Genomic DNA, 12,186 nt, shown 5'->3' with positions numbered 1-12,186 from the left:
AGAATGAACCCTAAGTCCAGCTCCACTCGAGTGTCACTTAGGCCGGCTGCCGTATGCAACCAAACTGACTGCACGTGAAGAAGAAAAGCAGAAACGCCGGGAGACCTCTGCCCCCAGCGCATACACATGGATGGATCACTTAGGAGAGGCTCTGGTGTGAGGCTTACCTCCCGTCGGGGAGGGGTGGCAGACGCCCCCGTTCTGGCAGGGGCTGCTCGAGCAGTCCTCTGTCGCCGCCAGCAAGCACCCGGGAGACACATCCACTGACTCCTCGATGTGTGCGTAGCTCCTGGGTCTGTTGTTTAAGGGCAGCTCCTGTCCATTCAGGTAAATGGAGTCCATGCAGCCCCGGAAACCACTGCCCACCTGGGGGCTCCGTCCGTGCCGCGAGCCCTGCTGGCGGACGTGGCCCCCAAAAAACACGTGGCTGTCGAGGTTGAGGGTTTTCAGTGTCCCCGGGGCTGTGCCCGAGGCGGTGTGGACCTGATCCAGAACCAGCCTGGCGTAGTTCCCGTTCACCTCCAGGGACACCGCGTGCCACAGCCCGTCATTGACCTGGATGCTCTGCACCGAGACGATGCCAGGGCCGCTGCCACAGTCGAACTTGTACTGCAGCCTCCCGTTGTGGATCTGCGACAGAGACAATCACTGTGCCCGTTACTCTGGCGGAATCGTCGAGCCCAGCCTTGGATCATGCATCTAAAGGAGGGGCTGGGTCTGTGGCCTAAAGGCAGCAAGTTAGTGCAAGCAGGGATGAAAGGGAAAGTCGCTCAGTCATGTCTGACTGTTTACGACCTTATGGATTGTAGCCTGCCAGGCTTCTCTGTCCATGCAATTCTCCAGGCAAGAAATACTGGAGAAGGTGGCTCTTCCCTTCTCCAGGGGATCTTCCTGACTCGGGGATCGAACCCAGGTCTCCCGCATTGCGGGCGGATTTTTTACCAGGGAAGCCCAAGGTCTTGCATTTAAGTACTATAGAACACGTGCTCCTTGGTTTACTTACAAATAATAACAACAGGCCTCTCAGGGACATCAAAGTTCCACCTACATAACCTAAAGGCATTGTGTAAGTGACTGACGACTGCTAACCGAACAGAAGAGCATCAGATTTTGCTTAAAATCAAAAACGAATCACTCGTGATTGAAAAAAAAAAAGAGAAGGTAAACTGAGCATCACTTCAAGTGTATATAGGACCTTTCTATAAACTCTCCATAATGTTAATAAGATTAATATCAGAGTTTGAATGTAATGGTCACAGGAACCTGAAAATTTTTGTAAAAAACAGAAGTAAATGTCTATGTTACTGTATAGCAAAAAGAACCTTTCATCCCATAGAACTTATGTGTTGGTATCAATGAATCATTTAAAGGAAGAACTCACTCATTTCATGTTGCTTATCTTATTCTTTTAAAAAAATGGGCCATCTGAACATACAATGGAATTTATACTTTTAAAGTCTCCCACAATCTGAGATACAAATACGCACTGACACTCACCTCCAAGATGCTATAGTCGGTCCCTCGAGCATACATGACAACCGCGTGGGCAGAGTACGTTCGAAGCCTCATGGTCAGCTTCATCTCTAACTTGTTTTCATTTTCCATTAGACGATATTTCACAAAGCTGTTTCCAGTAAATGTTAGGGATGCACTCCCTGGGAATCACAAAGAGAAGACATAAATCAGAACCAAGTTTAAGCATATTTGTATAAGTTGTCCCCCCACCACCATGCCCGAATTCAAGTTTTGGATATAAGATTTTACAGTATAAAATTCAATTCAATGGGAAATGTCTATTTGTTTCATAAACAGCAACAGCTAAACTAGATCTCCACTTGGAGCGAATAAGTTAAGACTGTTGGAAGACACAGAGAAATGAATTCTAAGATAAATAAGAGATCCAGATATGAAATATTCATTAAAAAATCATTAGAAAACAATTTAGAAAAATACGTAGCCTCAAGGCGGTTTGCAAAATGTTCTCAAGCAAGACGTAAAACAATTCATATTCTACAAAAATGATGAAACTAATATCAATCCAGAGATGAAAACTATTTTGTAAAATTATTCACAAATGAGAAAATAAAAATTAAACAAATCAAAAGACCTGTAACATACAGACAGTGGGGTCTATTAACATGTAAATAATGTTAATGTTCAAAATTATACAGAGCTCCATCCATTAAAAATAAGAAACAGACAAATAATCCAGATAACCAAGCAGGAAGCATGAACTGGCCAGTCAAAGCAGAGGAAGTGCTACCAGGCCATGAACAGGTGAAAAGACAGCTTTCACAAGTAGCCAGAAAAACGGCAATTTAAATAATTAGAGGTCATTTCATCCCTGGTGGCTCAGATGGGAAAGAATCTGCCCGCAATTTAGGAGACCTGAATTCGATCCCTGGGTCAGGAAGATCCCCTGGAGAAGGAAATGGCAACCCACTCCAGTATTCCTGACTGGAGAATCCCATGGACAGAGGAGCCTGGTGGGCTACAGCCCATAGGGTCACAAAGGGTCAGACATGACTAACACTTTTATTACATTTTTTCACTCTTTTATTCTTTTAGTCTCTCACCTGGGCACTGACCAGACTTGCCACCTGGACAGACGCAGGTATACGTCTCTTCTCTGGGGTCAGTGACACATTCCGATCCTTCAGGGCACGGATTGTCTTCACATCCATGATGGACAAGTGGGCATTTTCCCTCTTTGTTTAAAAAAAAAAAAGAGGGGAGAGGGAAAGCTAATGAGTAGGAATTTCAAGAAAACGGATCTTCATTGTGTCACCATCAAAGGCTGTAACATGAACCGACCCACACACCCATTTCCACCCTCCAGTGCGTTACCTCTACAGAGGCACATGGCTGTCCGCCGGTGGCGTGGGGTCACAAAGCTCAGTCTGGCCGTGCTGTGAGTTGACATCACACTCTCGTCCACAGACACCTTCTCGTCACAGAACTTCCAGGGGCAGTCGAGGCCCGCACACAGCTTCCGGAACACTTCCAGGATCCTCACGCCGATAATCTCCTCGATGTCCGACACGGAAGAGTTGATCTTCTGCAGGAGCTGTCTGGTGGAAACGTGGGCGACACCTGACCGCTCTACAAACAGCAATACGTCCAGGTGTGGGTGAGGCTCGGCGGGCTGCAAGCTGACGATCTGAATGTCGTTTCTCCTCACGCCCAGGATGTTCCGCAAAGCTCGCTGGAAGTTGCGCCAGTAGTCGCCGACGAACTCTTCAGGGGTGAGGTTGGCGAAGCGCACAGCGACCGTCTGGTTGAGCATCTCCTGCGTCACCTGTCTGACCTGCACCGTGATGTCGGCCGCAGTGGTGAACTTGCCGTCCGTCACGCTCACGTTGAGCAGGTACTGCCCTATGTCCAGCTTCTTGTGCGCGATCAGTTTGCCCCCCGTGCTGGACACGGAGAAGAGGTTGTCCATCTGCGGGTCGAGGCTGTAGGTCAACGTGTCGTACACGTCTTGGTCGGTGGCGTGGATCTTCCCGATGACACCGCCCGAGTACTCCTCTCCGAAAGCAGTGATGAAAATCTCCAGTGGCAGGATTGCCGGAGGGTAGATGCTCTCTTCAATGACCCTGATGTCAATATATGTCAGAGACGACAGCTGAGGCTTTCCACTGTCTGCCACCTGTGAGCAAAGAGGGGAGAAAATCACCTTTGTCTGTTTCGTCGTTCACAACTTCTTAATATAAATACATCTACGCTGCTCAAGTTCTAAAATGTGACCAATTGTTAGATACTTAATTCTTTGCGTAAAAAGCATTACCAAGGGACAGAGTAGAAAGCTTTTTTCGGAGGAGGTATTTTAATTGGTCCCAGTGAAATTGGGAGTATGATGCTTGAATTCATAGGAAAGAGATTGTTAATAGTAGTGACTTGGTGGTAACATTAATCGTGTACAGTTCTGGCATGTACGGGTGGTTTGTTGAAAGAAACCACAGGATAAATACTCCTTTCTGGCGCTTGCACTGACTCATGCTGAAACTTAGCTCCACCAACATCTACGCTAAAGTGTGTGCTAAGTCACTTCAGGCGTCTCTGACTTTTTGCGACCCCACGGACTGTAGCCTGCCAGGCTCCTCTGTCCAGGGGGATTCTCCAGGCAAGAATTCTGGAATGGGCTGCCATGCCCTCTTCCAGGGGATCTTCCCCACCCAGGGGATCAAATCCGCATCTCTTATGTTTCCTGGATTGCCAGATGAGTTCTTTACCATTAGTGCTACCTGGGAAGGTCTATGATAAAGTAACTGAAAATAAATATGCCCTTGCCAAGTACTGTGAGATAAAAATGAATATCTGACAAAAAAAAAAAGAAAACCAGACTGTAATTCTAATTCAGTTTTGCCGTTTTGTCTTCTCACAAGGCATAAGCTGCTTACATATGAGAAGACAGATCACCGCAGTGGTTCTTTTCCATTGAGTCCTCAAAAAAAAAACTATGAAGAAAGGCGTGAATACCTTAACATGCAGTAAGTAATGATCCTTCACTTTCCTATTTATGGTGGCCGCCGTCAGGAGGGCTCCCTGCTGGTTGACTTCGAACGCCTCCTCTTCATTCCCGCTCACAATGCTGAAGAAAAAGGGGGGCCCGTTGTGGGAGGAGTCCCTGTCCGTCACCACCAGCTGCAGCACGCTGAACCCCACGGGCTTGTTCTCCTGCACAGGCGAAGGGAACAACATAGCCGTCAGCAAGACACCGCGCAAGCTTTCGAGAACAGGACGCTTACAGAAAACAGACACTGCTGCTTCGTTTGGAAGGAGAGGGGAGAGGGGCTGGTGGTTCTGGGAAGAACGGGAGGGAAAATGGGTAGCGAAGGGGGTGCTGGAGGGGACGGGGTGTGCAGGGAGACTGGGGAGGGGAGAGGTGCTTGGCGGGGGAGTGGGAGGGTCTGTGTGGGGCAAGGAGGAAACGCAGGGCAGAAGGCAAGGTTAAGAAGCAAGCTACTGAGCCTGTTTTAAAAACCAAAGCCAAAAGAAGAGAGATGAAAGCATTTTGGAAATGGTTCATCTTTTAGTACTGACAGAGAGCCCTGTAATGTCACCCTTCCCATTTTTCTCAAAAGTGGTCTTTGCAAAAGGAAAGCTATTTCGAATGAACAGTCGAGGCCCATGAGAGCACACGTTTCAGCAGGGACGCATTCCAGGAGCCCAGGACCCGCGGTCACCTGGATGATCAGGCTGTAGTTCCCCCTGGAGAAGACGGGGGCATTGTCGTTGACGTCAGACACGTCGATGTTCACGGTGGTTGTGGCGACTCTGGGGGGACTGCCATTGTCAGAGGCCTGCACGGTGAGCGTGTAGCCTGAAATCTTGGGGAAAACACAAAGAGAAGCGTGTCTGTTTCCACAAGACCAAAGAATAGTCTCAAGCGTGCTTCTGACACCCCCAGAGGGGCAGATCTGAGGGTCTCTGTCCCCTGAACCCTGCAGGCGGGTGATTCCCTAGCCTGCACACAGGGGCATGGCCACAAGCCACCTGCAGAATGGAATGTGTCTGCCCGACAGAAAAAAGTTACTAACACGGAGGAGGATCTCAGATGCCTCTCAAAAACCTACTTGCTCTGTTAAGGTGTTCTAACTTTGAAAATGTGCCGATCTACTAACAGAAATTAATACGGAAAAGGAACTCAAATGATGAGAACAGATGTGCACACATGTCAGAGTGCAACCTTCCCTCTGCCCCAATGAGACCCTCAGCTAGAAGCAGACACACATCTAGCTGTCTCCTGCCCTTGAGGGCTCATTCATTCTCAACACTCGGGATTCTCCAGCTCATCTTCCGCATCAATGTCGCACTTGGACTGCCGTCAACGGTCTCAATCTCCCAAGACCCTTCTCTTTGTGACTTCCTACTAGAAAAGGTTAATTAAGTGGGGCAGGGGGCTGCTTTTCTAGGACAGCTCCTTTTAAGGTCTCTCTTTCAGAGGAAGCAGTGAAGAGGCCAGTCCTGCGAGACATGCCCACGGAGAGGGCGACTCAGCCTGGGGAACTCACCTGCCACCTCACAATGGACATGAGTTTACTCAAAGTTTTGAGAAGTCAGTTTCAAGCCAAAAACACTAACTTTTGTTCTGCCCAGCAGTACCGCAATCCTAAGCGTTAACGGTCACGCCTCCCAATCTCTTGGAAGAGTCCTTGCTCAAAAATAACGAGTCAGAAAAGAAATTAAAGAATGGTGATTTTATGAAGTATCTCAGCACTATCTCCCCAAACTCCTTTCAACTTGGATGTGCCCACTATTCTGAAATCACAGTCTGCATTACCCCGATGCCCTTCTAATTCCCTGAACGAAGGCTCTTTCACTTCTTCTCTTCATCACCTCCGCGGCAGCTCCCCTCCTGTTTGCGAGAGAGGGTGAGTAAGTGGATGGGTGGCTGGGTGGAGACAGGGAAGGAGGGCTTGCCTCTCTCCTCATTCCCTCACATTTACCTCCAAACCTCGGATCACTTCCACGATCATCTCCAGAGGCACGTGCCTTCTCTGTATTTCCAGCTTTCAAGTCCCAAGTTGGACTAAAGTGGCCCAAAACTGGCTGAACAACTTCACCTACTGAATATGCCACTTTCCTTGACAGATCAGCACAGCCAAAACCACACTCGCGCAACTCTCCCCGGTGCTACGTCTGTGCCCTGTGACCTCCTCTGATGCACTCCTCAGTCACAGTGAGCCTGTGGCATCAAGGCGTCGGCCCCTCTGCTCTTGCTGGAGGGCCGCGGCCCAGCTCTCTGTGCCCCTCGCTTTTCCTCTACCAAGTTTCCGCACTTAAGTCTTGTCTCACGAGTCACTGCTGACTGTCTCCACGCGGGCTCCTGTCGCCTTGTGACGACTGCCACTGGTCCTCCGACCCCTCACGACACTCAGACCTGCTGCAGGCCTGGTCCCGACCACCCCCCTGCACCGCGGCACTTGGGTGCACAGTCGTCGGGAACCACCTAACGCCCGCAATGCGGGCCTGAACCTAGAATCCTGGCTTTGTCTGTGGCTTGAAATCTGTTCCTAAAACACCTGATGTTACCTTCTCTCCCTCACTTGTAAGATCCCTCTCCTCCAACACAACTGAATAAAACCTCCTGAATACACCCCGTGACTGCCTTTCTCCGTTCTTTCTTCCCCCAGTCCCTCAAGGGGAATTCCCTCCTCTCAACACTAGCATCTCCCAAATCTCTGCTGTTATGTAAAACCCAGATTCGAGCTCCACGAAGTGTCTCCAGACACTGGTGCCAACAGCAGTTTCATCCTAAATACAACACTTTTATTCTCGAAACTCCACAAGTATGAAACAAATCACATATTCTGGAGATCTTCATACTATAATTGCTTTTCAGGTATTTATATTCTGCTTGTCACTTCCTGAGAATAAGGCTGGTTCTTTTGACATTTCCCCAAATGTTGGCACTTCCATCTATTTATTTGATAATCTGTAAACAAGTACTGCAAGGAGATCCAACCAGTCCATTCTAAAGGAGATCAATCCTGGGTGTTCATTGGAAGGACAGATGCTAAAGCTGAAGCTGCAATACTTTGGCCACCTCATGCGTCGAGTTGACTCACTGGAAAAAGAGTCTGATGCTGGGAAGGATTGGGGGTGGGAGGAGAAGGGGACGACAGAGAATGAGATGGCTGGATGGCATCACCAACTCTGTGGACATGAGTTTGAGTGAACTCCGGGAGTTGGTGATGGACAGGGAGGCCTGGCGTGCTGTGATTCAGGGGGTCGCAGAGAGTCGGACACAACTGAGTGACTGAACTGAACTGAACTGAACCAATTTAATTTCTCCACTTACTGTTTCCCGGTCGAGAAGTTTGGTCACCTTCACTTCTCCTCTAGCAGGGTCGATTGTAAACGGACTTCCCTGGTTGCCGTCTATAATCGCATAGTGGATGTGGCTGTTTGAAGGTCCGTCAGCATCATCTGCCATAACCTAGAAAACATCACACTCCTGTTTAGGAGACATATGAGGACGTGACAGACGTCTATTGAGCTAATTTCTGGTATCAACAGCAATTACTTATAATTGAGCCAGTAACTGGGTTAATAAAAGACATTTCCTCATCTTCCAATTATTTTTAAGTAAGGCCACTGTAAGAACTGGCTAAGAGCGTCCCTGGTGGCTCAGCGGTAAAGAACACGCCTGCCAGTGCAGGACACACAAGTCTGATCCCTGGTTTGGGAGGATCCCACACGCCACGGAGCAACTAAGCCTGTGTGCCACAGCTACTGAGCTGCGCTCCAGAGCCCGGGAGCCGCAACGGCTGAGCTGATGCGTGGCAACGACGGAAGCCCTCTGCAACTGAGAGCGTAGCCCCCGCTCTCCACAACTAGAGAAACCCTGAAGAGCAACAATGGCCCAGCACAGCCAGAAATAAACAAACAAATAGAATTAAAACAGCAGCAGCAACAAGAAAACGGGATAAATCCCTAGAAACGTGCTTGCAAAGACCCAGAAGAAAGCTGGAAAGGGAGAGACACACACCGTAATGACGGACTGTTCGAGAACCGCGTCCTCACTGAGGACTGTCGTGTAGGTGTCTTGGCTGAACACTGGGGTGTTGTCGTTGACGTCTGTCACATTGATGCTCACGGTGGCAACGTCGCTTAACGACGGTGTGCCTCCGTCAGTGGCTTCTACAGTCAGGTAGTACTCGTGAGAGCTTTCATAGTCCAGATTCTCAATGATAAATATGGCCCCTGAGTAGAAAGTCAGAGTTACTTCCAGTGCTTTAAAACGCCACCACTTTCTCCTCCTATGACTGAATTCTTCAATAGTTTACTTACCATTTATGTATGTTTTCTAATTTCTTAATCTAATAATTAAAACAGGAATTGGCTCATCCTGGCAACTTTCTTTATTGCTTTTACTTTCCTGATACTCTTTGGAATATTTAAATTGCTATTAAACTTAAATTGCTCTTAAACTTAAATTGCTCAGTACTCGCTATATCCCTGTTATAAAAATGATTACATTTCTTATCTCTTCTAAATGACAGTTTACTACAGACTTTAATTAGAACAGAAAGAAAACATAAAAACTATTCTTTGGCTTTTCATTTTCTTTTCCTTCTCCTACTTTTACAGAAATTCATATCCTTTTTAAAAATCTCTTGAATAACTCTTTGTTTACATTCTATCATTTTTTAAAAAATCCCTTTTTGATTTAATAATTCCTTTAATGTTTTTCAATGTCTTTCTTTTTTACCTCCTTACAGTCTATCCTTACTTAAAGAGTCCTAAAAATATAACAATTTTATATGGGCTAAAAATACATTTTAAGATAGCATCATCACACACCTACCCTTCATCTGAAATAGTCACATACAATTAAACACAGTTTGCATGGAGACAGCAATTTCCTTATAGTTATTTCAGTCGACAGGTTAACAAGACTACAAAAGTATTTATGCAGCCAGAGTCAAGAGCTCCAGTGACTTTTGACCTCATTGGCAGTCCCTCACTAAGGAACTCAGTCGAGGTATTTGCCAGCTGTACACAGCTAGCATAATGAAGAAGTCAATTTAATGAATTATCGGGTGCCCCTACTGAATCGAAGATCAAAGAGGTCAAAACTCCTGTTTCACTGGGGAAGCTATTTCATATGAGATCCACGAGGGACACAAAAAAAGGGAGCCATTATGCAAAATTTTCTACTATCTTCCACTCTTTATCTTCACTGATTTATTACATTTTCTATCTTTACTAAATTATTAGAGTATGATGCTTTAATTTTCTCCTTAAATTTTCTCATATCTATAACAGACACACCAGAAATTATTTTAGTGTGTAGAACTATAGTTTTAAAGCCTTCTAAACCACTATGAATCCCACTTCAGATAACAACACACAGGAAATCTGAGTTTTCTCTTTTTTAGGGTATCTATTGACAACATATGACCTGTCATTATACCAGTAAAGTGCTGAGCAATCTAGACTTTCTGGCAGAATAAGGGCTTCCTCACATCCGTGAGGTAGGTTACCTGTTTTAGAGTCAATGCTGAATTTTCTGTGTTCATTCCCACTAATGATAGAGTAGGTGATTTCTGCGTTTGCTTCAATGTCCCGACTCGCTGCGTACACTTGGAGAACTTCAGTCCCAATGAGAACATCCTCAGACACCGTTGCACCGTACTCACGGTATTCAAACACGGGCGGGTTGTCATTTATATCCAAAATAGATATGACAATGGTGCCAGTAGCTGTCAACCTTCTGGGCAAACCGTGATCAACAGCTTTCAAAGTCAGAGTGTATACTGCCTGGAGTTCTCTATCCAAAGGCTTTTCTAACTGAATGATTCCAGATAATTCATTAATGGAGAACTGCCCATCAGCGGAGTTAAGCAGTGAGTAGGAGATTTTCCGATTCAGTCCTGTCAAGACACCACATCATGTCAGAATGCTTTATTTCAAGAAATGTAAGCACGCTTCTTAAAAATATGTTCACCTTTGGCTGATTCATGTTGATGTTGGACAGAGAACAACAAAATTCTGTAAAGCAACTATCCTTCAATTAAAAAATAAATTAAAAAAATACATGTAGCATACATATGAAAAGGGAAAATGCTAATATATATTATTTAAAAATTCTTGTTGACTAAGATCTTAAAAATGTAGCTTTTAAATGAAAGATTCACTGAGTTAAAACAAATATAACTTCATAGTCATCTGACTTTTTTTAAGACCATATTATATAGGAACTTATGTTCTAGAAACCCAGATCTTTAAAAATAAAGCCTACATATTACTTAGCTTCAGTGACAAACATTTATTTGAAAATTAATATATTTGATATTCTAACTCTTCAGTATAGGAATGACTGGAGAAGTTATTTCTATTCTCTGCTATCAAAATGCTATGAATATATATCCTAGAGTCTTACTTTCTCCGCAAAAAAACTTGTAAGATCTGTAAAACAAAAACAATGTATTGTTTGCTTCTGTTATTTTCCTATGATACTAAATCTCTTTGTCACAAATGCTTTAGTCACCAAAAAAAAAAAAACCCTTTATCAATTAATTCAATGGGATATAAAAATCAGTGATCACAGGCTAGAGTTTTAGAGGCATCACAGTAAGTTCACTGAGCACAATTTCGAGATTTTGAATATTCATTAAAAACGAGTTCCTTTTTCTGAAGACTTCATTCAATCTTTAATGCCAACACATTTTCTCTAAGTTTGTTTTTTTTTTTATATGGACCAGTTTTAAAGTCTTTACTGAATCTGTTACAATACAGTTTACGTTTTGGTTTTTCGGCCACAAGGCGTATGGGATCTTAGCTTCCCAAACAGGGATCTAACCCACACCCGCTACACTGGCAGGAGAAGTCTTAACCACTGGGCCACCAAGGAAATCCCAACGCTAACACAACAGCGAGTTACTCAACATGCATCAGGATGGGTATGTGAAAGGGGGTCAGTGCGTTTTAGAACAGCCCCTCCGGCCACAGTCTGAAGACAAGAGCATCTTCCGGGTATACCTGCATCCGCGTCCGTGGCCTGCACTCTGGTCAGGAGTGTGCCCGGCTCTGTGTTTTCAAACACAGTGATGGTGTAGGGATCAGCAGAGAACTCGGGGGCGTTATCATTCACGTCCTCTAACGTGAGCACAATGCTAGCTTGGCAGGACCTTCCCCCTCCATCGGCGGCCTTGACGAGAAGATGGTAAGTTGCTTGCTCCTCGCGATCAAGGGGGGCTGATGTTTTCAGTTCACCTAAAAACAAACAAATACCCATGGGCTCACTTGACACTGAAGATGTAACTGCTAGCAGACATCCTTCTTCCTCTTACATTTATAAAATCTGAATAATGGCCTTCCTTTGGAGAATAATTTTGTCGGTGACAGAGTCAACAGCTGGGAAAGCCCTCTGAGTTGGCGGCTGTCAAACCCTGCAAGGGGCCAGCTCTAAGCCATAAAGATCTCCAGGCAAGGGTCTCGTGTATTATATAGAATGTCAAAAAAGCAGAAGAGTTGTCAATTTACCAAGTTCAAGGAATTTTTTAATTGACTCAAAAATTAGATTCAAATGTCTGTAATTAATTTGAGGGCAAGCTTAATGGAAAACTGTTACTTGATACCCAATTTTAACAAAATACAAATTCAAAGAGAAATACAATCTAGAGGTTTAAAGACAGGTAAAATATCATTAATCATTTTAATGAATATGCTGAATTA

General features: G+C 45.3%; 1 protein-coding gene across 6 annotated transcripts in view; it reads right to left on the bottom strand.

The window, feature by feature from the left end:
- The window catches only part of FAT1 (FAT atypical cadherin 1), a 126,951-nt gene that overhangs the window by 13,269 nt on the left and 101,496 nt on the right, over window positions 1-12,186 (bottom strand). For all 6 annotated transcript variants that reach the window (XR_016036509.1, XM_055416455.2, XM_088832718.1 and 3 more), the window contains exons 13-22: window positions 11,491-11,724; window positions 9,993-10,382; window positions 8,495-8,709; window positions 7,805-7,942; window positions 5,187-5,330; window positions 4,480-4,677; window positions 2,848-3,649; window positions 2,577-2,708; window positions 1,498-1,655; window positions 168-630 (exon numbers count right to left, since the gene is read on the bottom strand). Coding sequence is in view for 5 of the 6 variants with exons in the window: in XM_055416455.2 (XP_055272430.2) it covers window positions 168-630; window positions 1,498-1,655; window positions 2,577-2,708; window positions 2,848-3,649; window positions 4,480-4,677; window positions 5,187-5,330; window positions 7,805-7,942; window positions 8,495-8,709; window positions 9,993-10,382; window positions 11,491-11,724 (2,874 nt within the window). In the remaining variant the exon portion in view is untranslated. The remainder of the gene's footprint in view (window positions 1-167; window positions 631-1,497; window positions 1,656-2,576; window positions 2,709-2,847; window positions 3,650-4,479; window positions 4,678-5,186; window positions 5,331-7,804; window positions 7,943-8,494; window positions 8,710-9,992; window positions 10,383-11,490; window positions 11,725-12,186) is intronic.

Source organism: Moschus berezovskii, chromosome 26 (assembly GCF_049115385.1).
Source record: "Moschus berezovskii isolate FMDL1 chromosome 26, NW_MosBer_1.0, whole genome shotgun sequence".
Lineage (NCBI taxonomy): Eukaryota > Metazoa > Chordata > Mammalia > Artiodactyla > Moschidae > Moschus > Moschus berezovskii.
The sequence above is the reverse complement of the archived record's forward strand: the minus strand, read 5'-3'. Positions and strand labels throughout refer to the sequence as shown.